Source organism: Hippoglossus stenolepis, chromosome 11 (genome assembly GCF_022539355.2).
Source record: "Hippoglossus stenolepis isolate QCI-W04-F060 chromosome 11, HSTE1.2, whole genome shotgun sequence".
In the NCBI taxonomy this organism is placed as follows: Eukaryota; Metazoa; Chordata; class Actinopteri; order Pleuronectiformes; family Pleuronectidae; genus Hippoglossus; species Hippoglossus stenolepis.
In genome coordinates, this window is record NC_061493.1 from 21,545,716 (window position 1) to 21,571,166 (window position 25,451).

Sequence of the window (25,451 nt, forward strand, 5' to 3'; positions counted from 1 at the left end):
CTAGAATGTCAATTTACCTCCGCCGAGGTCCAGAAGTTCTTAAATTCAGTCAAGCTGCACTAAAGTAATCAGAAGTCTCAGTCCCCCTCAATATGCCTGATTTCATTCCCTGGGAAATCATGGAAAATATAAAAAACAGCCGCATCTCACAAAATAAATCCTGAATCTTCCTGAAATGTAACTTTCTTGGCCCATGTCCCATCCTTCCACCAAGTCTTGTGGAAATCCAGTTTCTAAGTAAACCTGCTGATCATTAAACCAACCAACCAACAGACAGGGGCAAACACAACCTGCTGGGCCGAGGTAGTTTTGTCTCATGAGTCTCTGTTTAATGAGTAGAAGTAAAAATGGACAAAAACTACAGTTTAAATCAAAGTCTTTTCTTTCTAATAAAGTGATGCTGTGTTGTTTCTACAGGCTCCGACACTGTGACTCCTGTATTTGTGCAGAAGGGGAAGGATCTGCTTCTCAACGTCACGGCTCCTGTTAAATTAGTTAAACGGAGTGATTTTAAATGGCAATTTAATGATTCAAACATATTAAGATTATTTCATGATAACAAAACAATAATAATTCCCTATGATGGAAGGGTCGAGATTTTTCTCCAAAATCACTCTTTGCGAAGAATGTGCAACAAGCCGACAGTGGACGTTACACTGCAGGTGTTTTCGGGACAATGACGATTATGTGGGTAAATACAGCGTCACAGTTCAAGGTAGGTTTCTTCAGATTTTAAATATCGACACACAGTAGCTGCCCAACTTCTAAACCCATTAATGCCTGTGTCCCTCCCTCAGATCCAGTGTCTCTGGTTAATGGGACAGTGGACTTACTCTCCTCGAGCTCCGACTCCTGTAACCTCACAGTGACCTGCAGCACACAGGACTCCCATCACATCAACAGCACTTTTAGATGTGACACCAACACCTGCAGCCAGGAGGAGGGAGGAGAGAGGTCCAAGGTCACGACCTCTGGCACCTCCCTCCGTGTCTACCTGTCCGAAGGCGTCTCAGTTATCTGTAACCATAGCAACCAGGTCAGCTCGGACGAGCACATAACAAAGATTTGGGACTTTTGTTTCTCAAATCCTGGTAAGTGACCGACAACACAAGCAGCTGATAACTTTGTTTTATAGAAGGTTGTGTTCCAACTTAAGTTCATTTTTGAAATATTAAACCTTTCCCAACATTTAAAGACTAGATAAAGACTTTCTCCTTCAATTGGTTCAAAATGCTGCTGCTTGGATTATAACTACGACAACTTCTCAAATTACTTTATTTAAAAGAAAAAACTACTTTTATCTGTTTTAATTATTTAATTAAATTCCTTTGTAACACTTTTAACTTTGGTAAGAAAAGTACTGTACAGATTATATTTAAATTATAAATTATATTTTAGAGTTGTCAGTTGAATTTAGAGCATGTAATTTATTTTTTAAGAAATATTTTAAAAAGTGAATATGTTTTGAAAATAACTAATATCAGTTTTTCTTTTTTCCATTACAGTCCCTGAACCACTGAGCACTATCTTTTTCGCCTTTTTCATTTCCCCTGTCATTGGTGTTTTGGTGATAATTTGCATACCAGCAGTGTATGTTGGACATCGAATAAAAGGAAAACGTACGTTAGAGTAAAATTTCAACTCTGCAAATATTGTAAATGGGAATTCAGCATTTTCACTGTGTCCTTCACTTTATTCACTGATCCACCACCTTTAGGGTCATTGACAATATCTGAGATCCTTTCCCAGTTTACAGTACGGATGGGAATCCACTTCTTCGTTATTTTAGTATATAGATAATATCAAGATGAATGTCTGTGTGTGTAGGTTTTATTTTATTGTATCTTTCTATCAACAGAATTTTGAAAAGCAATGCTGTGTTTATATAAAACCACTAGGGGTCACCAACATCACAACAATGACAAAACACACAAACACCAAAATTAGTGGGTGCAGTGATGTAAATGTGATTCAGTAGAAAACAGTCAAAATTAATTTTTGATTTAAAGCCAATGAACATTCTTTGTGACCTTCTTGCAGGTGAAAGTGTGGACATGAAAAAAACAGTGTACACAAATGTTCAGGTAAAGTTACGTCATCTTTTCTAACATCTGTCTAAGTGAGATTACTTTACTTGTTGCCACAGTACGTTGAACTGTGAACTAAGTTTTATTTGACTTTATCTCTCCAGTTCAAAAGCGTGAACCCACTTCTGGATCAGAATCCAACCGATGATGCTGCAGCTCCTTCTCCGTCCTCCGAGCTTGATCGAAGCAGGTCCATGAAATCCACTGAGGCCGGAGACACGACTCAGCCTGAGAGCCTGTATGCTCAGGTGGACAAGTCGGCCCTGGCCTGAAGAAAATCTGAAATTGTCTTCCAATCACTAGTTTCTAGTATTATTGTTGCCGTGAGTCATGTTATATTTTCCCTGGGAAGTTTTGGGGGATTTGTTTCATCCAGAACCAGAACCAGGAGCATCTGGAACAGCTCCGCCCACTTTAAAACTGTTATTGTAATATATTTCATATCTTGTTGAAAAATATACCTGATGAATGTTTGAAATTTTGGATGAATGCTGTTGTAAATATAATAATTTTATTGTACATTGTGTTAATTTGACCAACTTTCCATGAAAAACTCAATAAAAACCTAAAGTGATTTTGGCTGCTACATTATTTCTGATGAGTGTCCAGTATTGGTGCACGAACAAAAAAGTTCTGACTTCACCCAAGTGTTTTTTTTTAAATTTTGGAAATTATAAATGTTTTAGTTAAATCAACATCGTGAAATTTACAAAACATACATATATGCTTCCTTTTTGAAAAAATACTAATATGATGACGAGGAATGTTTAACAGCCAAAAAAACATTTTAACACAGTTAATCTCTATCTATCCATCTGCACTTTTGCAAACCCCAGTATCGGACAGTGGGACACGTCTCCCTTCGACAATCCCACCATGAATCATTTCACAGTGAGAAGTGAGCGAGAAGAATCTAATCCACAATTTGCTTTGATGCATCATCTGCATTTTCTCATTATCTTTCCCAATCCGCAGGACTCGAACCCACGGAGCTGCAGAACAAATCTTCCTTTGCTTCACCGCAGGTAGAAATGCCGGCATGTCTTCCAACAGAATACCCAGTGTTTGTCTTTCTCTTGCCAAATGCTTTTCTCACTCTCCTCTTAATCTGTCTGCCGTCGTTTCCAACCCACAGATCCTGCTCGAGTATAAGGAAGTGCTCTACCGAACCAAATGCTGCCTGCTTGTTTTAGTAGCAGCAGTGATTGAGGCCAGACGTCTGCCCTGCCAAAGCCTGGACCTGAACCAGAGCTGCTCAGAGACATGCCGGTCATTTTATAGCCTCATCAGATTCATCTCCGGGTCGTAAAACTCCCTGTTAAAGACGAGGCTTTAGCAGCATTAACACCGAGGAAGACTAATCTGCCAACAGTTCTTACTGATACGCCGGGGATTTGCTAGACAATGACTCAAATAATCCATCTTCAAACAGATAAACGATGCAGAATGGATCCTGGTCTGAATACATTTGCATTGTAAATTGTTGATGAATAGCTATTGTTATCCCCTTAATTTATTCTTGTCAGTTACTGTAGATTTGCTTAATATCTCTGGAGTTTAGTTTTATCTCGCAAACCCGTCCTGCAGCACAGCGGTGCAGCCGTTAGCTCTGTCGCCTCGCGGGGACAAGAAGGTTCCAGGTTTGGATCCGGCCTCGGAGTTTGCATGTTCTCCTCAGGTCATGTGGACGTTCTCCAGGTTGCTTCCTCCTCCAGTCCAAAGACATGCATTCCCAATGTCTGCTGGGATCGGCTCCAGCCCCCTGCTGTGAGACGACCCTCAAAGGATAAGCAGTGTGAATCCAAACCTCGTGTTTCACAAGATGTTTTCAGTGACACAATTACAGCGAACCTCACCTGCACCCAGCAGATTAAAAGGAAAAAATCACATGTGTTCCATCAGTTATCGGCCGGGCAGTGTGATTTATGAGGCTTTCTGGATTCATGCAGAAAGGTCAGTGTTAATTGGACTTGTTTGGGAGCTGAGGCATTTCAAAGTTTGACTTTTACCTTTTTCTCTAGTGCCCCAGTGTTGTTTCATCGAAACCCGTCCAGTGACTTTACAGAGCTTTTACTTTGAGGCCTTTAACATCATCTACTGTTTTATTCCAGCAGATTATTTGAGCCGGAGGATTTAAAAGCTCTGTTGGCTTCACTGTTGTTTATCCAATGAACTCCACGACAAGAAGATCACTAATTACATTATTAATGCAGCTGATGGCATAACCAGGTATATAAAAGTTTAATAAGGTCATTGGAGTGAAATGAAATTGCCTGAGTTTTATCTCATTGCTCTTTGCAGGCACCGTGCACCTTCTCTGCTCTCACGTTAATAATTCAGAGCAAGGTGAGAAAACTGAGGATTTAGTGCTTAATGAGTGAAAACACGACATAACACAGCGTGACTGCAGAGTTAGAATCACATCAGGCCTGGATTACCCACAAAATCCCATTATCACTAAGCAAACTGAGGGTCAGGGACGGTTTTGGCCCAGAACTGTGCGATAGAAAGAAGAAAAAGCATTTTCGTTGATTTTCTTTTGCCTCACTTTTTCCTTTTAAATGTATTTGTTTTTGATAATTGTCAGAAGATTTGGAATAAAGAGTAGACGTGTCTCTAACGTCAATTAAACATTGAATCTACCTGTGTGTGAAATGTGCTATTTAAATAAAACTGCCTCACCTATATAATCACATAGTCCCATTTGATCTATGACGTGGATAAACAGAAGCTACATGATTTGATCACATGTTACAGGTTGACCTAAATCTATGGATTCTTTTGTTTAATTGAGGATTTTGAACCTTTACTGTTTAATTTTGTTTTTGAGTCTTGTATTTTTTATTAACTCGTAAAGTGTCGCTTGGAAAACAGAAGTTGATCTATGACACTAAATGGTTGATTAATAATGAAGCAAATAAATAGTTTTTCATAGTTTCGATAAATTGTCTTTGTCCCTGTCATCAGAATTCATTTGCACAGTTTGAAATGTTAAAAAGAAATCAAGTTTCTCGGTTTCTTCAATTTTCTCATGAATTCTCTCGTGAATATTTTTCCTATTGAGGTGCAATTTAAATCTATCAAATATGAAAATGGTCAAGATATAAGAAATAAAAGATATTGATTGTTTCCACAGAACCTGGTGGAAGGATGTGAGTCTGGATTGAACCCATTCAATTTTGGTGTGGATCCGGTTTAATCGCTTTATTTAACATTTGGAAACAGGATCTTTTTCCACCTTTTCCTTGACTTCTCAGACAATAATTGATGGATCATAATTTTAAAACAACCTCAACACATTAAAGGGGCCCTGATATCTGTGAGTGTGTGAAATTTGCTGCAGCCTGATTGAATGTAAGGGAAACTGCTGGGCCTGTTGGGGGGGGGGCCTTGGCGGTGGTTTGCTCTCTGCAGATTCTGGTTTGTAATCTGCTCATATCCACAGTGTCTGTCTCCTTTCGTCCGTCCCTGACCCGACACACCACGTCAGTGCAGTCACACCAAGGACATCCATTATGAGTCACATTATCCTCTGCTTCTGTAATAAATAATTGCCTTCGCCCTAATTTACTCCCACTCATCACTCAGTAAGGGCCCCCCCACCACCACCACCGCCACCACCACCACCGCCACCACTAGATGGCAGCAGCGTCCAGCAGGAAAAACCCCATAAAACCCCACAACCAGCCTGACAACTTCTCTGCCTCAGCAGCCGGTGACATCATCTGCGGAGGGACAGAGGGTGTGCGAAGGACAAATGTCTTGAAATGGATTACATCATTCTCCACTAATATGATAATATATCTGGGCCGATGAGTGCGGTGCCCGAGCATGAGAGGGGCCGTAATCCATGTGACGGCCACTTCAGCTGGGAAAGAGGGGGATAAGATGGAAGTGGTGGAGGTGGGAGAGGGGGGGTTCCACTGGAGCACTGAAGGTTATTCCAGACATTATTCCTCCATGAGAGCAGCAGGAGACGATAATCACTGTGAGGACGATTGGCTCCAACGCTCTCTGTCTTCTGTCCTTGTCTTTCTTCATCCTCGGCCATTGATGTTAAGTCTTTCTTGCCTTTTAAAAAAAAGAATTGTTCTGTACCCTCCATCCCTTTCTCCCGGTCATTCAGGAGAGGAGGACCGAGGAGGGACATGAGACAAAGAAGTGGAGAGACAAAGGTAGCAGAGGGGAGAGACGGACTGAGAAGTATTCAAGGAAAGAAGAGAGATGGAGGAAGTGAGAGGAAAAGAGAGAGGAGAAGAAGGTTGTAGAGGTGCGAGCGTCATGGAGAAGAAGAGGAGAGAAGGAGGAAGAGGAGAAATGAGAGAGATGAGGAGAGAGTTGAAGAGCTGCTGCAAAAAACTGGAAGAAGGACGGAGGAGAAAAGAGAGATTGGAGGGAAGCGACAGGAGAGAAGAGGAGAAGAAAGAGGAGGGAAATGGTAGTAGGAGACATGACAGGAGGAGCAAGAAAGAAAGGAGATGAGAAAAGAGGAGCAGAAGAGGAGAGGAGGAGGGCAAGAGAGGAAGATATAAGAGGAGAAATGGGAAGAGATAAAGTGAATGACAAGAGAAATGGGGAGAGGACAAGACTATAACTTACTTTAATCTTTATGAGGTGAAGAGGACGTTAAAGGAGGAGTAAGGAGGGAGAAGGAGAGGCAGAGTGAAATGAGGAGAAAAGAGGAGATCAAGTGAAAAGAGAAGGACAGAAGTGGAGGTTTTAGATTTCAGAGAAGAGTTGAGAAGAGGGGATGAAAGAAGAGTCAGAGTAATGCAAATGGAAGATAAAGCAAAGAGGAAAGAAGAAGATGGATGGATGAGAGGAGGCAAAAGAGGAGAACAAGTTATAAATAGAAGCATAGAAGGGATGAGAGAAAGAAAGGGGGAGATCGGAGAGGGGAGGATAAATAGACACAGGGTGACATAAAAGAGGGATGGAGAGGAGGGGAAGAGGTGAGGGAGGTTTAAGGATGACGGAGGAAAAGTGAAAGAAAGAGAGGAGGAGAAGGACAAAGAGATGTAAAAGAAGATGTATCAAAATAAGAGGACAGGATAGAGAGAAGGGATGAAAAACCGAAAAACGGGGAGGGGGGGGAGTAGGAGAAAGTGACAGGAAGAGTTAGGAGATGTGAGAGGAAAAGATGAGAGAGGAGAGGAGGAAAACGTTGAGATGTATGAACGAATGAAAAGGATGACGGAGGGAGGTGCGTGAGAGAGGAGAGGACGTCAGAGAGACGGGAGGGGGACTGATGAAAGGATTTGAGGAAGGAGCAAAAAGGGAAAGAAGACGAGCAGAGAACAAAGAACAAGGGACAGAAAAGATGAAAAGAGAGAAGATGAAGTACAAGTTGTCGATGAGAGAGAGACTGAGGGAGAGAGAGAGGAGGTGAAACAATGAATGAGAGGAAAGTGTGAAAGGTCTTAAACAAGAGAAAGAGGAGGGGGGGATAAAGTGAGAGAGAAAAGAACGACTGAGGACATGACGCGAGGAAAGAGGAAAGAAGACACTGTAGAGAAGTGTCAAGGAAGTGTAAACAAAATGGAAGAAGTTCGATAGATGAAAGGATGGAAAAAGACGAAGAACAGGTGAACAAGGAGAAAAGAGGAGAGGAGAGGAAAACATGAAAGGAAGGAGAATGATTCAGAGAGAAATTCAAAAAGATAGGAATGAAAAATGGAAAAGAAAAGAAGATAGAAGAGACGATGAAAGAAGATGAGATGAGATAAGATGAGATGACATACTCTGACCTTGTGTGTGTGTGTGTGTGTGTGTGTGACGAGCACAGACACACACTTTTACTCACCTCAGGCTGCTCGACATGAGAAACTGTCACAACAACTGTTCAGGTACATTCATTCATAGTTTGACCTGAATCAGCGACAATGTGTGAGATACACAAACTGAAAGTAAAGTCTCATCCTGAATCACCTTTTATAAAAAAATACTACATATGATAAAGACAAAGAAAACAAATATAAATACCACTGAGCTGTTTTTATGAAAGCCATGTCTTCTTTTATTTTCTGTAATACGGTGGAAAAATAATTACATACAATTTGAAGAAAAAAAACCCAACAGAAAAACATGAAAAAAACAATAATATTGTTTGTTTTTCATTTTTTCCCATGAATAAACAAGTAGTCAAACTAAATATGATAATAATACACACGTGAACAATATATAGGGATATAAACGAAAAAAGAACCGGAGCACGGAGAAAAGCCAAAAAACGCTTATTTGAACACACACAAACTGTCTCGCTCTCGCTGCCACGCACACGTCCACTTCACACGTTTGTTCAGTGCAACATGAGTCCTCCTCGCCGTTCTGATCATTGTCTCGATGCTGAGCAGAACGAGGACTGAATCCTGTTCGCTGCAGCTGCTGCTGCTTCGGCGAGCGGGACGTGTCTCAGCAGCTGGATGAGGGACGAGCGGACCACTTCAGCTCCTTCCTCCTGTCCTAAGGCCACAAGATGTCTCCTTCACTCTGATCAGCTGCCTTCCACCAGGGTTTGACCGATGCCTTACCGCTGATAGTAATGTTATGTACGTTTGGGGGGGGGGGGTTTAGTGAAAGATGTTGAAATGCTTTTAAAGCGTCGGTTAAAAAAATGTATGGAGCCCGACTGATTTATGGATTGGGCGATAAAAATTTGCCAATTTCCGCCTTTCAGAGACATTATCGGTTTCAGCGTTCGTGTTCGTCCGATATGAACGATATGAGTTTAACGTCATTATCCAGGAGATTTTAAATCTGATTTGATTGTGAATACCATTTTGATGATTGTCCTATTAAATGAACGAACAGAAACCTGTAAAAGGAAATCTAATGTCGCTATATTTCAGAATACTCATCAGTCACTGTGGTCAGGAGGAGCCTCCATCATACCAGCAGGCGACCGGGCGACTGGTTGATCTGTTGGATTTTGGCCGGAAACATCAGTCAAACCCCAGTTTCTGCAGACCAGTGATCCCAACGTATCAATACTGGTATGAAAACACACTGGGGTTACATGCTGCCAACACATGTACAACAACACACATGCATGTTCACAGATGGATGCATACACAGCATGTGCATGGGAGGAAACACAAAACTAGACACACACACATCCACACACACTCAATAAACACATATGGCTGCTGCATTTGTTTGTTTGCTCAGTACATTTTCTTTTGCTTTGCACAGTCTTTTGGCACCGATAACTCCAAAAGGTAAGAATTGACACCGAGCCACACGAGTCACTCTTGGCCGGGGACGGCACGGCACAGCACAGCATGCATCAGAGCAGTTAGCTGTGGGTCTGGCCTGGTTCTAGTCAGGGTTGGCCTAGTTGAGACAGGATTTGAGCTATTTGTTGTGGCCTGGTTGGGCGTTGAGTCATTTCGGCCACAGATGCACACGTCCACTCTCTTTTTATCCGACCCCCCCCCATCCGATGCTTCCAAGATAAAATACAATACTGTGAATAAAAGTTTCTTCCCCCGGTGATGAAACACCACAAGGTAATACCGAGAAAATAAGTTTTCAAATACAGAATTCCATAAGAAGAGAGGAGATCGTGAAATAATGAACACGGAGGATGGATGTTATGAGTTAGTGAAGCTATATATACTCTACCCCCCCACAACATACACACATGTATACAAGCTGGATTGCTCTTAGAGGGAATTTGGAAGAAAGCAGCGAGAGACGGTTTGCTGTGATTCTTTTCAGAGGTTCAACCTCTAAATTTGGAAGCAGGTAGGTGGCGATTAACGTGACGCAGGAGAGAGCAGAGAGCAAAGAGAGGTGCATGTGAGGAAGAGGAGGAGACGGCACCTCTACATTCCCTTCCTAACCATCATCTTTTCATCGCAGAACCAAATCCAAACATCCATTTAGCACTTTTGGCATCGAAGGTGTATTTAATAGATTCATATCTCCGCACCGTCAACAGACCATGAATGGTTAAAAGGTAATGACGAGGAACCTGGGTGACCCCGTCGTGTGTCTGCCGGCCGCGGCGTCTCCTCGGTGTCAAACTCTTTCCACACAAGGTCATGACGACATTGCGAGTCGGAGGCAAAAGAGGCGACGGCGCCGCTACAACTCTGTAAAAAGGTTGTAAAGAGGTAATAGTATGCAGTACCAAGGCTGTGATAACCATATAAATTTAAAAGGGTGCTCCATCTGCCATTCTTCTCTCCATAACTGCAGTAGTGGTTTTATATCGTGACCTTGAAGCTACAAGGTTCTATCTGATATTCTAATCAGAGATGATTTCCTTTCTCAGAGTGTTTATTCAAAATAGGGGCAATAAATATGAATTTGACTGCCCTTTTGCAGAAAATTACCATAATATACTGTATCTGTGAAGGTTTGATAGGGCGGCTTATAAGTATTAAGACTCAATGATTAGGTGATGGAGGTGCTGAGATTTCTGGCTTCACCTTTGTGGCCTCTGATCTTTTGCAAAGCGCCATCCATCAATTTTAAATGCTGAAAAACCTGGTGCAGATACTAAGTGGGTGAGTCCCTGTCGAATTCCCTCCTTCACTTTGTCTGTGGGACAAAGCAGATGTGCCCTCAGGAGAAGGTAGAGACAAAATGCTGAAGGGATTTCCATGTGGTCGCCAGTAGAAGTTTTAAAAAAAGTCACGTGTTACTGAAAAAGAGTTGAAAGATGTTGAATTTAATCTCAGTTACAGAGCTGAACCACTTCAACATCCTGGGGTGACACCTCTGATCTTGCTTTAATACCAGTTGCTGTGTTGAATGGATGTTTTCAGAGCAGAATTCTCATTGCAAGTCAAATATTAAGCAAGTTAGAAGAAGTCGAATAATTTCCTGTCGAGGTGAAATACTGAATTTTTACATGAATCAGGCCAAAAGTGATTTCCTTGTGCACTGTTGTGACAAGAAAATTAGTTTATACTTGAAAAGAAAATCTCTACAGCTCAAATTAAATGTGTGAAAACCAATGTTAGGAAGTTATAACACGCCGTTGTTTTAAAAGTAAGGCTTCGTTTTCAGCAATTCTTACTTAATATAATGTTTTATATCAGCCATAACCCTAACCCTCTTTCAGCTGATTATTCAAACTTTGCAGTTGTACTCGCTGCGCAGATAATAATCCACATTGTTCAGCCTTTAAAAAGCCTTTTGTAAACTGCTCAGAGTTTTAATTCATTAATGGAAACGCAAGCAAAGCAACGCGACTTCTTTTGTCCGTCTTGTGCGATTAGAGACAAAGCGAGATTTCCTCCTTCAAGGGGAAACATTTGGGTAACGGTGCAGCGGAGATTTACTCGAATGCTGGATTTGTTTAATCGCTGCATCATTTGACGTTAGAGCAAAAAAAGATATATATTTAAACACAGATCATCACGAGCTGTGTGGTCAAAAGCCGCAGTCACACACACACACACACACACACACACACACACACACACACACACACACACACACACACACACACACACACACACACACACCAAGGCTGACACAACGAAATGGATAAAAAGCTCAGACGTACAATACCAAAGTTTCGGTTGCAGTGAGGGAACCAGCGTACTTACAGATAAATGTACAAAGTACCATCGGAGCTCTAGGACTTCTCTGTACCTTCAGCTTGATATGTTAAACTACACGTGAACCTTCTCATCGCTTACAAAGTTTGCAGCACAGCTCAAAGTGAGCAGCAGCTTGTTCTCCATCCATCGCTTTGAATGTCGTCGACGTTTATAAAAAGGCAGTCCAGTCACAAGACCGGAAGTCGAAGGAAGAGTTTCACACCAAACAGAGAAATCCGCCGAAGAGATTTCACCATTTTGGAATGAATCTCTTAATTTTTATTTCTAATTTAAATCTACAACATCCGCTTGAAAAATACCATCCATCTCTTTTTAAAGAAACTCAAAACGTTTCCAGGAGCGATCACGTTGCCACGTTACAAAGCGAGTGTCACCCAATAACTCTGAACCTTTGGTCCACAACTCCTTATAAAAATACTATAAAATGTAATGCCATTTCTTTCCACACGCGTTTCTGGTATAAATATGGAAAAAAAACTATACTACTGTGCAAGTGAGAGAAACAAATACTTTTTTTGACACTTGAGGACAGGGGAGGTATCTTTTCTGTACAAAATGCAGAGATTTATCGAATGCAAAAAACAAAAAAAAAGCACTCCTGCCACACTTCGCTTCACAAATACAGTTTACGGCATCGACCTTGAGTGAAATGTGAAGTAGAGAAATGCATCATGATGATAAAAGTGAGAGATGAGGAGGAGAAGGAGTTTACAGAGACGCTTGCTACCTCTCCTCTCCTCTCCGATGTGGCGTCTACAAAACCTCGTCGTCCGGAGCGCCTCGTCGTACACTTTACAAAAAAGGAGACACACCTCGATAAAAGTCTGTGTGTGTTGGCACATAAGCATTGGCACTCTGGTCGCTCACTGTACCGCCTTAGGAAGCTTTGTCCCACTCAAATCAAGGTAGAGCTTGTACAAAAATGGCCACTGGGTAGGTTATAGTGAGGAAAGAGGATCACAAAGTGCCAGATGTGGTTATAGTCCAAGCTGCCCCGTTGCTGCAATATATAGAAACAAATGAGTCTTTAAAGATCTGTGTGTGTGTGTGTGTGTGTGTGTGTGTGTGTGTGTGTGTGTGTGTGTGTGTGTGTGTGTGTGTGTGTGTGTGTGTGTGTGTGTGTGTGTGTGTGTTTTGCAAAAGTCAGGAAATGCAAAACGTGTGGATTACAGGGAGGGTTGCTGCATCCCACTGTTTAAGGTTTTGTACAAGGTAACGACTTCCAAATGTGAAGTTGCACTTATTTACAGAGACAGGGTGGGAGGTGATGCAGGGAGACGGTCGAAGAGGAGGAAAAAACGAGGATCGCAGGAAGAGATGTTTATTTTTTTTTACGCTGCTCCTCTTTTTGTTCGGTCCTCAAAGTGCTCGCTCCTCTCTTCATCTCTCTTTGCTCATGATTGTGGCTGTTGCTCGCGTCGAAGCATGCAACAGAAGGGCTGCGCAATTGTGTGTGACTGTCGCTTTGCACGTGTTGTATTGCTGCTACCTATTGTGTATGATGCGATGCTGCTGTGCATTGTTGTGTTGTTTTAGGTTTTTGAAAATTAACTTGACTTCCATGCACCAGATTCTTGAATGTTAGAAACGTGTGATTTTTTTTTTTTGTTTCAAAGTTTCTTCATGTGGTATAAGTGCTGCTGATGTAAAAAGCCAGTCAAAAGTGTGTATGTGTGTGTGTGTGTGTGCGTGTGTGTGTGTGTTCTCACACATGAGTCTGCATCCGCTGTGTGTGTCTCTGGGAATAGTCAGAGGGTGGAGATGAGTATGAGAAGCGGGTGGAGCTTCCGTAATTCCCCAGCCCTGTTTCAGGACTTTGTTGTCCCGGTCCGGGTCCTGGTCCTGGTCCTGGCCCTGGCCCTGGCCCTGGTCCTGGTCCTGGTCCTGGTCCTGGTCCTGGCCCTGGTCCTGGTCCTGGTCCTGGCCCGGTCCCTTGTCCTGTTGCATACATCTCATAGGATGGCCCTTCCTCTATGGGAGGGGCAAAGCCCATGCGGTAGCTGGGATACTGGGAGGGGTATCCGTAGTTGTCATAGGCCAGCTGGGTTGTGCTCTCCAGCAGGCCGCAGTCTCCCGGGTAATCTCCGGGCGATTGAAGAGTCGGATTGGGAGGCGCTTGCTGGCTCGGCGGCGGCCTGGAGAAAGTGTTGAACTGGGCGTAGGTGGCGTGGGACATCCTGGAAGGCGGGCGGGGGTCATAGCAGCCTGTCCTTGAGCCTGGCACTCCGCTGGGGGGAACTGCACCGCCGGGGGCGGCCGAGGGTCCGCTGGGCGAGGCACCGGCTGGCCCACTGTTTGGGTTCGGGGGTCGGAACTCTCCCTGGTAGTGGATGGCCCGGGACTGGGGGCGCGCCTCATCGTGGGTGGTGGCTCGGACGTTGTAGTAGCCGTTGGTCGGATCCTGTGATCACAGAGAAGAGCGTGAGTTACCGAGACACATCTAGTCTATGTTAGCTTGGATTCATGTGAGGTATCCTTGTTCGTTAACATTTGAAATGGTGTCCATCGTAAAGAAACACTGTCAGCTGGACTGGGGAAGTTACTTGGAACTGTCGCATCGTTTCCCACAACAATCTATCGATGCTCGGTGATGACGGTGCAGTCGGTGGTTCATGCTCTGTCTAGAAATGTAATGATATGTAAATGATGCAGTGCTTGAACACGAAACATAACGATACAACTTCATTTTATCAGAATATAGGAGATTTCCAGTGAGTCAATTTGTTTTATAACACGTTTACACCAAGTTTGTTTCCTTCTTTTAGTTCGTTTGAGTAAAAAACACAAGGTTTCGAGACTTTTAGGCGATTTTACATCTCAAAGTGAAAAAATAAATAAATAAATGAGGTGCTGACCTTCAAAAAATATATTTTTATGAATGCAAAGCTTTTACCTCCAGTGCAAACACCAAACCTGAGGAAAACCTGCAACTGGTAATCAGGACAAATGATGGATATGACCACAAAGTTCATGACATGTGATATATCTGTGCACCATGCGGGAAATAACCTTAAATAAAACATCATATGTCAAAATTCTGAAACCTCTGTGCGAGCGGCCTGCGCCTCACCTTGAGCTCGTACTCCTCCCGGGTGTCGCTCTCGCTCCGGACTTCCTGCTTCAGGTCCATGTCGTCTTTGAACGGCTGAGTGGAGGGAGAGAGGGAAACAGAGGGCAGAAACTAAACCATCAAACAACGAAACACACACACGGAAAGAGGGAGGGTGAGAAAGGAAAGAGGAAGGAAGAGAGGGAGGGGAGAGGAAAAGAGAGTTTCAGGTTTTTCATCCCAAGAGATTGGAAGAAGAGAAACGCTCAGAGGGCAGAAAAAAAAAAGAAAAAGGTTTTGGGCCGAGCTTTAAAAAAGGAGCCTGGTGGATGAGACGCTCCAGGATTCCCAGGCTGAACGCTTCTCGAAAACAAACACAACGTTAAATCCTAACCATCAGTTTTGGTGTATTTGCAAGATGTGTATCGTTCCTCTTTCTTTTCCTTCACGTGCGTGTTTGTGCACTTTGTTTTTTTGTGTGTGTTCTTATGTATATTTTTGACGTGTGAGAATCCGCTGTTTGTGCGTTTGCTTCGTGCACGAGTGTGTGCACGTGCGCGTGTGCGTAGCCGCCTCTCCTGCCATGTTGCCCTTTGTGTCAGTGTGGCTGTACATTTAAGGCCATTGACCCGTACGTCTCCTCTCCATGGCCCCCGGTGACTCAGATGGGGGGGGGGATCTACTCACGGAGTACATGGCCTTGACCATCCGGGTTGCTGTGGAGACGTTGGCCGCCTCCTCCTCCAGGCTGTGGGTCTCTTTGTTGACTGTTTCCACCTTGATGTCTGGTTTACCCAGGGTGACACCCCGGCGACCTGGAACACCAAAAAGAAAAAACACAACCTCCAGTCATATTCTGGGTCAACGTCGAAATAAATTATTGATGTATTCAACAGTCTGGTTAGAAGGGAAAAGAGGAAACCAGAAAAAACACAGTAACAACCACTCATTCTGTTTGATGCTGTTTTTGTCTGACTTGTCTGGGCCATTATTTGCCTTGTTTATCTTAATTTATCTCTGTTGTTAATGGAGCATTAAACAATTTGGTATGCTGCAGCCACAGAAAGCAGAGGGAGGTGGTGGGTTGAATTTTAAGGATGGAAAACGGCTCATTCCGTCTTCCTGAGGTTTGAAAATGAGGAGGAAGATGAAGATTTTCACACAGATCTTTTGTAAATGTAAAGACTATGAATTGTTTTTACGTTATTTTGTTTCGAAATTGAGATAATACTATGTCTGACTTAAGTGACTCGTAGTGGAAGTTTGATTGTTTAATCTTCTTGAAAACTGAATAAAGAACTGCATTAGGCTCAACGTTCATTTTAGCCCTGATTCGTCATCTGAAAGCTTACGGATACGGATGAAACAGACAAAAACGAAGCAGAACCACTGGAAATCTCGGGGGTGTTTGAAATGGACGTGTCTCTTTTTGTTTCTCCTGTTGCGGCTGCACCAAACACACGGAGATAAACATAACAATAAAACAGCAAAAATCTATATCACAGAAAGACCAAAAAGACGCATTTCAGGTTCTTTCCCACGATAAACATCACATTGTTGAGTTTAATTCACACATCCTTCACACAGAGCAGTCGACGTTTGTCAACATGAGCGACTCTCCTCCACGGAAACCTCAAACGCAAAGATTTCAATCTGTGAAGTCTTGAGCTGCATCATAGACGTCAAACGAGCGACTGCTTATCTGGAGCCGCGGCGATGTTTGTTTGAGTTTCAATTCCCAAACAATATCTTTTCTGCAGCGGTGTTATCAGCTCTAAACCAGAAAATATACTCTTATCCCCAGAAAATCCCTCTGGGGAATGTGCCCGTCACCTTCATTGTCTTTCAAACTCTTTCTTTGCGACGGAGCGGCTGAAAAATTAAACAACTTGAAGACACCACTTGTTCTGTAGCGCTCGGGTTTGTGTGCGAGTGTGGTTTGGGATGATAAACACTAATTGGTTTGCCGCAGGCTGTAGAAATAACATATAGGAATTCATAATTTAAACACTCCACCTTTAAATGCTCCTGTTCTCTGCTCCGTTGTTATGTATTTTATCTCGTCCGCCTATGAAAAGCGATTTATTTAAGAAAATAATTGCACAATTCCATAACAGTGAAATAAAAACATATTGTAGGCGTTTTAAGACTTATTATATGAATATTCATTAATCTCATTTGAATAAAATGCTATACGGCTGACATATGTTCCTTTCTCCAAGGAAAGGCAGAATGACAGAGAGTGGATGAAAGAGAAGAGTGACAGACACACAGTGAGAGTGTGTGAGCGTGTACACACACACACACACACACACACACACACACACACACACACACACACACACACACACACACACACACACACACATTGAAGAACCACAGCGTGCACTCACTGCCTTTGCGTTGGCGGTAGAGGAAGAAGGCGAGTGCCAGTAGAAACATAAGCAGCAGAATGGAGGAGCACACAGTACCACCGGCGATAATTCCCACTGGAACAATATCTGAAACAAACACAGGCAGAAAGAAGGTTTCGGGTTGAGGGACAGCTGCTGCCTCATTGTTACACAAACCTGCTCGGGTGTCGTGTCGTTCAAGCATAAATCCTGTTGTGCCCGAGCTTAATATTGAATCTGTGAGGGCTGGTTGTGTTGATAAATCATGTCTGCACGTCTGATAAGGGCTAAAAACACTGTTGGAATACATGAGGACAAATGCAAGCTCCCTCTCTCTCTCTCCCTCTCTCTCTCTCTCTCTCTCTCCTCTCTCTCTTAAAGGTATTTTGGTGGATCCTCTGAGGCCTGTGAAATCTGACAGCTGAAAGAATAAGAGTCAGTTACAACCGACAGAGCATGAAGAAATCATTTTCTCTGCGTAATGTGACAAAACCAAGCTCCTGGAAATAAGATGCAGAACCGTCCTGAATGGACTTACAACACTGTCTGTTGTTTGTCCCCCAGATGACACCTAATACTCTTGCTCAGGGGCACTTCAGTTTGAGCGGGAGAGCGCAGCGTCTCCTCCGGTAACATTAACCCTGTGGAGTTGTCAGAGCAGACACACACACACAGGTTTTCTTACATTCTGTGTGTTTCGCAATAAAATGGCCTTCATGTGCCGTAGCAAACGTTTAGAATTTTGAGGAGGTTCACGGTTCGAATCCCATGAATGAGTTTGAAAGTCCAAGCTGATGTTAAAAACGTTACGCTATTTTAATATATATAGAGACGTTTTAATTCCATTTTTTTGCCACATTGCTACACCTCTTGGCCCATGACTGCTACAAATTGTAAAAACCCAGTGGCGGATCAAGGATTTTTCTACATCAGGGGCCATCAAGGGGCCACGATTCACACAGAGAGGGGCCAATTATATGTCCGGCACACAATTCCTGATTCAGTTTACTGTTACTTCTATGGCCACACATCATTGAACATGTTTTTTAAATGGTTACAAGCACATTGTGTACTTCAAAAAAACTTTCGAAACTAGAATATTAACAAATATTTATATGTATTGCTAGTATCAGTGCCAGTGCTGCCCTGGCTCCACCCCTGGCTCCGCCCCTGTGTGGACCAGTGAGCATTGCATCACCTGTGTTCTAGTGTCCTTGTACAGCACAGAATACAAATAAAATAGGGTAATTCTATAAAAACATTGCTCTATAGTGCCACTAGTGGTCAGACTCCACGTGGTAGGGGTTTAACAAAATACAATTGTATGTATTTCCTAAAACCCTTTTCTATAATAGTTATATAACCTGAGTTCTTTATACGGTCACTCTTCTTGCTGATGTGCCTCCATCTTAAGTCACCTCTGTGCTCATTGTGTTTTGTGAGTGAATGTTTTCACTGAGCTGGAGGCGATTTAGCGTCGCTGCCAAAATTTCAACTGTGAAACAGCAACAAATTTATCCCCAATGGCCCAAAAGGCTGAGCTGTCATGGACGACCATCACAACAGCGATGTCTGTAACGGGGCGGAAAGATCAACAGCGTATTGTGAGTCTTTGCGTTATGAATTATTAATCAGCAGGTTTATGATTGTCATTTGTCTCTGAGCACAGAGAAGCTTTTCTTGTAGGAAAGCAAACATAATGCAAAACAATATGAGGACTCACAAATCATGAGCCTGCTCAACAACACCAGGGTAACTTTGATTTACTAACGCCCTAAAGTTTGATACAAAACCTGCAGCAAATGTATAAATCATTTCAATTCTTTGCTGTCTAACTAATTATCATTTTAAGTGGAGGAACAACTCATAACATATTAGCGAAATCTTAACAGTAGGTACATGATTCATTTCTGCTTTATGTTATGAAAGTAGAAAATCAGCTGTATTCACATATGGGAATTAATTGTAATATAATCAAGACCCACAAAAACTCATGTATTTCTCCAGTTTTTTCTTACCCTTCTCCTCCAGGGTGATGATCATGGTCCCGGGTCCGAACGCGTTCCAGGCGGTGCAGTTGTACGGCGAGTGAAAGTCCGACTCCATGACGTTGTTGATGGTGAGCGTGGAGAGAACAGCGCCGCCCTGCGACGGAGGTTTACTCTGCTCCACCGTGTACCGCTCCATCAGGGTGCCCTTCTCCTTCTCCCACACGTTCTCCTTCCACGCCCAGACCTGAAACACGCGTCTTTAATCAGCTTCTAATCATCGACCAGCAGATACAACGGAAGACGGGACTGTAAACACGCCCGTGTCAGGCTGAGCTACTGCTTATTGTTCCTTTAATTACATTTTAAAACACAGGAGCCGATAGTTATTGGCCACTGGGGCACATTTCCGCATCGGCTCTCACTTTCATGTTTGATCTTAAAAACCCGTTTCCAAAATAAAGCAGGTGTACTTGACATTAAGAATATGCTAAGAGGAAACGTTTGGTGCGTCTGCAGACGACAACATCTGTAAATCTCCTCCCGATAAACGCAGCAGGACGTCCTTCAAGCTGATAGCAGCTCGGTATTAGTTTGATGAAGATGCAATCTCCGATATGTGTAATTTGTTTGATTCTTATCTAAACTCTGCTTTTACTGCTGCAACCGTCCAATCTCCCCTCAGGGCTCAATAATGCTAATTTCACTTTATCTCGTCTTAAATGGTGTAAACCACAATAGACCTGGATACAGACTCAAACACAGACACAGGTTCGGCCAGTGAGAAAAGCTAACGAGACGGAAGTGAGTCTCAGCAGGAAATAGATTCTCTATTTGTTTTTTGTCCTTGTGCTGTTCAGGCCAAATTAGACATTTCAGTGAAGTTTATTCATGTGACACATTTCACACAGGTCTAGTCTCAATGTACTTCAGGAATAAAAGCAGAAGTAGACAAAGAACATGATTAAAATAATAAGAGATGAGACGGTTTTCATTTATAATGGTCAGAAAGGTTTTAATATTAAAAAAGGAATAATAATAGCAGCCTTCTTCAAATCTAACTAAAATTGAAATGTGTTTATTTTGCTTTTGAAATAACTAATAATACTGTTGTGGAAAACCTTAACATAAAGATCCAGTCAGTGTGGACTCAGTGAGCATCTTATTATTACATTTATAAAACAATAAGGAGTATAGTAAATTCAATTATTTGTTTCACAAGGAGTCAGAGAGAGGAAGCCAACAGGACTGTTTAGTTAATACTCTTTAGTGTATTTCACGTCAGCTTTGTCAGTCAAGCAAAAATGTGCATTACACTTAAATAATCTGCATAAACCAGGAAGCGTCTAACTGTGGCTTCATTTCAGAGATGATTGAAGGCAGACGTCAGATATTAGTGTTTCTGGAAGGTCCACGTTCAACATATAACTTTGTGTCATCAGCATAGAAGTGATGTGAATGCTAATTGGGAAAGCTCACACCCACCAGCAGCAGAAGGACACATATTATTCCTTATTTTGAAATCTTTACTGTAAAAGAATGAAGCTAATTCATGAAATGATCCTGAGGAGCGGAGCTCAGCTATTGGACAAGAGGATTAACTGGTTTGTCAAGTTGTTCAAAACAGAAAAGTTTTATTATATTACTATTTATATCGTCGATTTGCTTTTGTTTTAACAGAAATTAACAGAGTTGTCCTTGGTGCAATGTCATCCATAATTTCACTGAAATGTTAAAATTATTAACCACGGAGGTTATCAAATATGGAGCATGATGATATCAAATATACATGGAGCCATATGTTGGGCTGATGTACCTTTTAACCTGGTTTTTAAAACAAACGAAAAATGAGAAAATGTGATCGAGCCTCAGGGAGAAGAAATAAAAAATAGAAAACCTGTAAATCTTCTGCTTTTCACTTTCTACTCAAATAATTGACGCTCTTGTAGAATGCACGTTTTTCTGTCTCCACATTCTGCGTCTCACAATCCTCCCTTTTTTCTTTCTTTATCACTATTCCTCACAATCATTTTGTCGCTCCACCACCGTGCGGCTCTCGCTGCTTTCTCAATCTGCCGTTGCCTCTTTGAAACACACACACACACACGTACAAACACGCACACACACACACACGCACAGAATCATACTCCATATTTTATAAGTCCTTGTGTCTCTGCATTAAGCCGAGACTATAATGTCGTATCACATTATACGCTCTGAGCTCTCTGCCAGTGCAGAAGAGGGCTGAAGCTTCCTAAAAGCTCTGATTTCTGTCATGTTGGCACTGCAAAATTGGATAATTGACGCTGAAAGGTACAGAATTTTACTCTCCCTCCATCTCCCTGCCGCTCTCATTTCAATCTATTCTCACCCCCACACTCTCGCTCACTCGCTCCAGCCTTCAAACTCAAATGTCATTACTGAATTTATTTCCATTTTTCTGCCTCTTTTTGTGATTCGTGAGCATTCTGGTATTTTTTTCTTCCTTTTTAAAGGTTTATACTCAAACTGCTTATTTTGTAACTTATATCCAGCACCGACACTCCACATTAAACTCTAGTTTTATCAAGTGTTGCACTCAGCGACTTCAGCAAAATGCAGGGATTGAAAAAAAAAAAAACAGCCCAGTTCTGCAGTTGTGGCACGTTCAGGGGGATATTCCATTACAGTTTGCCGGGAAGGCAATCTGCGTGAAAGCTTTCTTTTAAAGAAAAGATGGTTAAACCACTTTGAAAGAGATCACTGAATTGGAAAGGTTTGAGCTGCTGGGTTCAATTTACACTAAAATCAAAAATGATCTGGAGGCTCCACTGACTCTCTCACAGTGACCATAACTCTTAATATCAGTGGTTTTAAAGAATGTTTTGTGTAGAGTTTAATGTGATTATATTGTCTTTCAATTTATTCTAATGCCATGTTTAGATTCTCTGTAGAAAATGTAGAGGAAGCTGCGGAAAATTACTCATAAATGCATCTTGCAGCAATCAGCTAAAAAAGACAAAAAAACAAATCAATGTATTTGTCCTATCATCAGTATATTAATTATCACAATAACCTTAAACTATGCACAAATAGAATCTGTTCGTGAACTCGTCAGACACTTGAACACAACACGCTGCGTCTGTGACTGCAGGAAAACAAGCGACTGCAGCTACTTAACAGGAAACCGTTAATGGATCAGTCAAATTAACGAGCGTTATTTACCAGAGACCCTTTTCACACGGTCTCATTGTCCCGTGTGAACTCACATGTGCAGCCAGGGGTTCCACACGTGGCCGGGGTGTTTTCTTGTGGTGAAATCCTGCTGCAACAATTAGATCCCAAGGCTGTTCCATCGTTCAAAGCGATGAGATAAAGGCGTATGAGCGCATCTTGCAACAGCCTAAATGAACTGTGACATGGCTTATGGGCTTAGAGGAGCCGAGAAAAGAATAAAAGACATGTCGACTAAATAAAAAATGAATGATGGGAGATATCTGAGAGTTAGGACGGATAGCACTGATGTAATTTTCACTTTTTCATTCCCTTTTCTCCCTCTTCATATTTAAAAAGTGCTCACACTCGACTATCCAAACACCAAACAGTGGGAGCGGTGATGTTTTTTCATCATTTTCTCAAATCTCATCTGCTTCCCTCCATTTCCCTGAATTATGTGCAGGGTACTGTGTGTCTCCTGTTTCATTTCAGCAGCAGCTGTTTTTGATGACTCACACTTTTTCCAGCGCGGACAGGGAACACGTCGTTCTCACGAAGCCGCGGCGCAGTGGGAGAACAAAGCCGCTTGTACCGATTGTTTGGAATATTACACAGGCGGAGAAAAGTGACTGGTATTAACCGCCTCGCAGTCGTCAGCTGCCAACGTGAGCCTGTCAACCGGCAGGAGATAAGGTGAGACTCTGGCCTTCTGTTCCAAAGTTAGGGAGAATTGAATAAAGAGTTTTTTGTAGAATATTATGATGTCGCAGGTGAGATCACCTGCGACCTCTGGGATGTACCAATCCCAGAGGATCCCATTCCTTTGGACAATTATGCATTTGTCTTAAATTAATAAAAATGACCTTTAACCTTTGAGTTCAAGTTGACGTTTGTTCCAAATTTGTAGAGATTTCGTCAAATATCCTGACAGCTTTCAAAATGCTAAAAATATATTGTGTAAGATCACAGTGACCTTGACCTTTGACTAACTTCAACTGGATCTGTCTCGCAACAATAAGATGGATATGACGTCACAGTGAATTCGACTTTTTATCTTCAAAACTAATAAGTTAATCCTGATTACTAATACTACACTAGAACTATTACTACTACTACTAATAATAATGATTATAATAAGATTTTTATTATAAATAAACATGTGAATAATTAAAAAAACAAGGTTAAAATCAGGTTAAGAGTAAAGATGAGATAAGACAAGACAAAATAAAACCAAATGTGAAAATCTGATATGTGAAGGATAAATAAGATGTTTTGTGTAATGAACTGATATAAACACGTGTCTTGAGTTATGACTTGAACAGTCTAAGACCAGATGGACAAACGGACGTATTGATGAATAGACAGACAAACAACCCAAGAACACGATGCCTCTGTCCACATCTGCTCTGATCAGGATTCAGGCCGATGCGATGTGAAAAGGACCGAGCGCCTCTTACAACAAATCACAGCCTCTGAGTTTGGACTTACGATCTTATCGGGCGGCGGGGTGCTGGCGATGTAGCACTTGATCTCTCCTCTCTCGCCTCTGACAGAGTACTGCACCGGTTCACTGGAGATGATGGGGGGACCTGAGCGAGCGAGACAGGACACAGAGGGAGGAAAGAAAGACACCGAGATATTTCATTTAGAAAGGTTCACTTCTTATACGCTGCAGGGGCCCAAATGGCGTAAGATGGAGGGAGCTTCATCTGCTGGACACGGACACGTGATGGAGGGTCAGTTAACCGGCTGTGTGCTACACGGGGAACAGTGAAGAGTCTAAATGTGTCGGAATAAAAACCTTTGGAAGTTGTGAGTTCCTCTGGTTTTCTTCTCCGTGGACGCAGAGTCAGTTTTACTGTGCACGTTCAATTTGAAGATTGACTTTCACAGCAGGCAGGTTGGATTTATTGACGTGTTCGGAGACACACGTCAGACGAGGAAGTTATGATTTATATTCACCACTTAAAACTATGCAGCTACACAAAGGGGGTTCGAAGAAAACCCACAAGGAGGCCAAGAGCTGTGATTGGCCAGTTTTCATTTCAGGACCCTATAAACAGACGGCATTTATTTATAGAACTTTTCTTCCACACATTCACAGTCACCATGGTGGAAGAGCTGTTTCGGGGTTCAGCAAATTGCCCAACAACTCTTCGGTATGTCGATTGGAGGAATCGGGGATCAAACCACTCACCCTCAGGTTAATGGACGACCCGCTCCACCTCCTGAACCACAGCCACATGATGACTATTGAACCTCTTATTATCTTATTACAGGTATACGTGGATTTCTTTAAACGCCAGTGGAGGAGTTTCCCGCTCTGTTTTATTTTCCCATGGTGCATCATGTGAAAACTGCATTCTCACCTCGCTGAATTGCCGAATCCGCGATTTCACTCAGGTGTCATGTTTCTGCCGATTGGAGCCAGAGCTGAATGAAACCTGGATCTATTGCATTTGACCAGGGAGTAAACGCCGATTGTAACCGTTCCCATTGCAGACAGAAGCCAGATGCTGTGGTTAGTGTGGTTTTTGACCAGTAGAAAAGGGGCTTTAGTTTCTAATTGGAAATGAAAAGTACGGCCCCCTGTGTTGAAGTCTGTGTTGTGAGGACTCCTCGTCCTCCTGATGCAGACTCTGTCACCCGAGTTCCTCCTCAGCTCCCGTCATAATCACTCTGGCTGCCGACAATGAAACGTGAGATAACAAGCGGCTGGCAGAGACGAAGCACGGGCTGGTGTTTTAACTGCAGGCCGATGATTAATATTGCCACTTGCGTTGCTGCTGCTCATTGTGTTGTGGTAAAAAATCTGATGTTGAACCATAAATCAAAACCTTTGCATCCGTGGCAGGACAATGGAGAAATCTATCATATTTGATGCGTCGCAGCATCCAGTAACTTCGCTTTGATTGAGGATAAACGGCTCCATAAAATCGATGCAACGTGGTTTGCAGTCGGTCGTGAGGAAGAATAAAAATAATCTGGTTTGTGAACGAGTGGTCGTACTGTAGCAGTCGGCCTCAGTTGGTTTTCAGCGCTTGATATTTTGCAAGGGAGGGAGGACGTGCCGATGAATGTCGTCCCCCCTGGTTCGACCGGGCACTTTGTCAGCCGTGGAAGATTTAAGGCGCATTTGAACTTTTCATCATTGTGTTCTT

At 42.5% G+C, this 25,451-nt stretch overlaps 2 protein-coding genes across 3 annotated transcripts in view; one reads left to right on the forward strand and one right to left on the reverse strand.

Moving 5' to 3' along the window:
* Window positions 1–582: 582 nt before the first annotated feature.
* Window positions 583–2,662, forward strand: LOC124854443. Its single transcript, XM_047341874.1, has 5 exons — window positions 583–715; window positions 798–1,091; window positions 1,506–1,619; window positions 2,041–2,084; window positions 2,192–2,662. Exons 1-5 carry the CDS (start codon window positions 583–585, stop codon window positions 2,357–2,359), a joined length of 753 nt encoding a protein of 250 aa, XP_047197830.1. The 3' UTR covers window positions 2,360–2,662.
* A 6,155-nt stretch (window positions 2,663–8,817) lies between these two features.
* The window catches only part of kirrel1b (kirre like nephrin family adhesion molecule 1b), a 73,945-nt gene continuing 57,311 nt past the window's right edge, over window positions 8,818–25,451 (reverse strand). Inside the window, exons 10-15 of one of the 2 annotated variants that reach the window (XM_035171119.2) lie at window positions 23,779–23,879; window positions 19,126–19,342; window positions 17,108–17,215; window positions 15,402–15,529; window positions 14,736–14,810; window positions 8,818–14,066 (exon numbers count right to left, since the gene is read on the reverse strand). In XM_035171119.2, coding sequence (XP_035027010.2) covers window positions 13,371–14,066; window positions 14,736–14,810; window positions 15,402–15,529; window positions 17,108–17,215; window positions 19,126–19,342; window positions 23,779–23,879 — 1,325 coding nt within the window. In that variant the 3' untranslated portion in view covers window positions 8,818–13,370. Of the gene's footprint in view, window positions 14,067–14,735; window positions 14,847–15,401; window positions 15,530–17,107; window positions 17,216–19,125; window positions 19,343–23,778; window positions 23,880–25,451 lie in introns of both variants that reach the window. The other variant, XM_035171118.2, reaches the window with a different exon arrangement.

Coding starts and splice junctions, on each gene's coding strand:
- LOC124854443 (XM_047341874.1), top strand. CDS start 583: ATGGAAGGGTCGAGATTTTTCTCCAAAATCACTCTTTGCGAAGAATGT. Junction 716..797: donor ATACAGCGTCACAGTTCAAG/GTAGGTTTCTTC, acceptor TCCCTCCCTCAG/ATCCAGTGTCTCTGGTTAAT. Junction 2,085..2,191: donor CAGTGTACACAAATGTTCAG/GTAAAGTTACGT, acceptor TTATCTCTCCAG/TTCAAAAGCGTGAACCCACT.